General features: G+C 36.8%; 1 protein-coding gene across 1 annotated transcript; it reads left to right on the top strand.

Moving 5' to 3' along the window:
• Positions 1–483: 483 nt before the first annotated feature.
• LOC145101155 (protein BIIDXI-like) lies at positions 484–2,044 on the top strand. Its single transcript, XM_079038328.1, has 3 exons — positions 484–635; positions 722–1,219; positions 1,294–2,044. Exons 1-3 carry the CDS (start codon positions 548–550, stop codon positions 1,830–1,832), a joined length of 1,125 nt encoding a protein of 374 aa, XP_078894454.1. The 5' UTR covers positions 484–547; the 3' UTR covers positions 1,833–2,044.
• Positions 2,045–2,459: the final 415 nt, after the last annotated feature.

A 2,459-nucleotide genomic window follows, 5' to 3' on the forward strand; every position in this document is an offset into this window, starting at 1 on the left:
TTATACAGTTCCCTATTTAATATTTGTAACTTTTAATTTTGCGGACTAGCTTCTTTAGCTAGTCGGTTGTTGGTGCTTAATAAAAACTTTAATAGTTGTAAAAGAACCTACATAAATATTAGAATGGAGAAAAAAATTATTTCACCAAGATCATAAATTATTATTTATGAGTTCATTACAACTTTAATTGTTCATCTAAACGCAAATTTACAACTTCCCACAAGTGTTCAAACCTATAAATATATATACATATATACTCTATATTTAAACCATAAAAATGCTTACACTGTTACACATGTATCTGACATTCACAACATTTACAATAGTTGTATAGATCGTGCAGGAGTTTTATGGAAAACAATAACCTAAACACCGTCACTCCCAACATCCCTCGTGGCCATCGCATCCATAATCGAATAAAATCCTCACTATTAACGAAGAAGCGGACGAGTTTCCTCTTTTACCATATAAATTACAAGCACACAACCCGTCATTTTCTCCATCTAGATCTCACTCCTCTAGATCTCCCCTTCTTTCTCTGTGTAACATGGCAAAATTTGTTTTCATTTTGCTTGCTTTCTCCTTCACGTACACTTCTGTTCTTCTTGCTGCTCATCCTCCAACTCCTGTTGAAGGTACATAACCGTTTCACAAACAACAGTTGAAGCTAGCATTACAGAAATAAACACCACTAACGCCATTGTCGATCGTGTTTTTGCAGGTCTCTTACCAAATGGAAACTTCGAAGAACCACCGAAGTCAAACAACATTAATAAGACATTCCTGCTAGGCAAAAAGGCATTACCCAAATGGGAGATCAGCGGCCAAGTGGAGTACATGCAGGGCGGACCTCAGCCTGACGGGAGGTACATCGCCGTCGCCCAAGGCATCCACGCCGTCAAACTGGGGAACGAAGCTAATATCTCTCAAACGATATCCGTGAAGGCTGGATCTTTGTATGCCATAACGTTCGGTGCTTCAAGAACTTGTGCACAGCAGCAGGTGTTGAGAGTGTCTGTGCCACCACAGTCCGGGGATCTTCCGCTCAAGACTTTGTACTGCACTGACGGTGGCGATGTGTATGCTTATGGTTTTAGAGCAAATTCAAGCACTGTGAGGATAACCTTCCATAACCCTGGGGTAGAAGAAGATCCTAAATGTGGACCCATCATTGATTCCGTCGCCATTAAAGAACTTTTCCCTCCAAGACCTACACGACGTAAGTAATTCTCAAAAACATCCAATCTGATCAATTCTAGTTTCCTGTGAATTCATGCATTGTTTTTGTTGCAGTTAATATCGTGAAAAATGGTGGATTCGAGGAAGGTCCTCGTTTATTGTTCAACACCTCCAACGGCGTCCTTCTTCCTCCTCAACAACAAGACATCACATCTCCTCTCCCTGGGTGGATCATCGAGTCTTTAAAAGCTGTTAAATTTATCGACTCAATGCATTACAACGTCCCACACGGTGACTCGGCAATTGAGCTGCTTGCCGGGAGAGAAAGCGCTGTCACACAAATCATCAGAACCATCCCTAACAAACTCTATATCCTAACATTCTCCATTGGAGATGCCAAGGACTTTTGCGTTGGAGACATGATGGTTGAAGCTTTTGCTGCCAAAGACACCCTGAAAGCACCATTCAAATCGGAAGGGAAGGGGAAGTGGAAGACAGTTACAATGAAATTTAAGGCAATCTCTTCGAGAACCCGACTGAGCTTCCATAGCTCGTATTACCACACTAGGGTTGACGACACTGTATCCCTTTGTGGTCCTGTGATCGATGACGTTCGCGTGCTGTCTGTCAAGGATGCAGCCAAAATTTTATAGGACATAAACCGTAATATAAGGTATTAAAATATTTATATACGTATAACGATGATGAAGTCTATGAATTTGAAAAAATTTTGAAAAAGAAAAATGTGTTGAAATAGTAAGTGCATTGATTTTTGTGGGTTTATGTAATACCTTCCCAAATATTATTGCAATATAATTATGATTCATGAACATAATTTTGTTAAAATAGAAATTACATTGATTTTTTTTGGGCATGAACTTATCGTTTACACTGAAAAAATAGTTCTATGATTCTCGTTTTACACACGATTTAATCTAGCCTTATAAGGCTGTAATAAAAAAAAGTCTAAATTACCTATCATAATAAATTTATTAATTACTATAAATTACAGCAAATTAAATACGTACTAACAGATTAGAAATATGAATGGAAACGGTGTAGCACTACTAGACACATCGCAAGTTTTAATAAACGGTGTAGCACTACTAAGGAGAGCAAGTTTTAATTAGAAGCTATTACAAAAACAATTATTATATTATTATATTAGGTGTAAAATTCATGTATTACACAAATTGATTAAAAAAATAAAATATTAAAATATAAATAATAAGTATTTTTTAAAATAAAATTTTGAAATAAAGAAAACTTAGAAACAAATT

Source organism: Lactuca serriola, chromosome 1 (assembly GCF_051521515.1).
Source record: "Lactuca serriola cultivar US96UC23 chromosome 1, Lser_US96UC23_V15, whole genome shotgun sequence".
NCBI classification, from domain to species: Eukaryota; Viridiplantae; Streptophyta; class Magnoliopsida; order Asterales; family Asteraceae; genus Lactuca; species Lactuca serriola.

Excerpts from the sequence above, each read along its gene's own strand:
- LOC145101155 (XM_079038328.1), top strand. The coding sequence starts at position 548 with ATGGCAAAATTTGTTTTCATTTTGCTTGCTTTCTCCTTCACGTACACT. Across the intron at positions 636-721 it reads TCCTCCAACTCCTGTTGAAG|GTCTCTTACCAAATGGAAAC; the intron begins GTACATAACCGT and ends GTGTTTTTGCAG. Across the intron at positions 1,220-1,293 it reads CCCTCCAAGACCTACACGAC|TTAATATCGTGAAAAATGGT; the intron begins GTAAGTAATTCT and ends TTTTTGTTGCAG.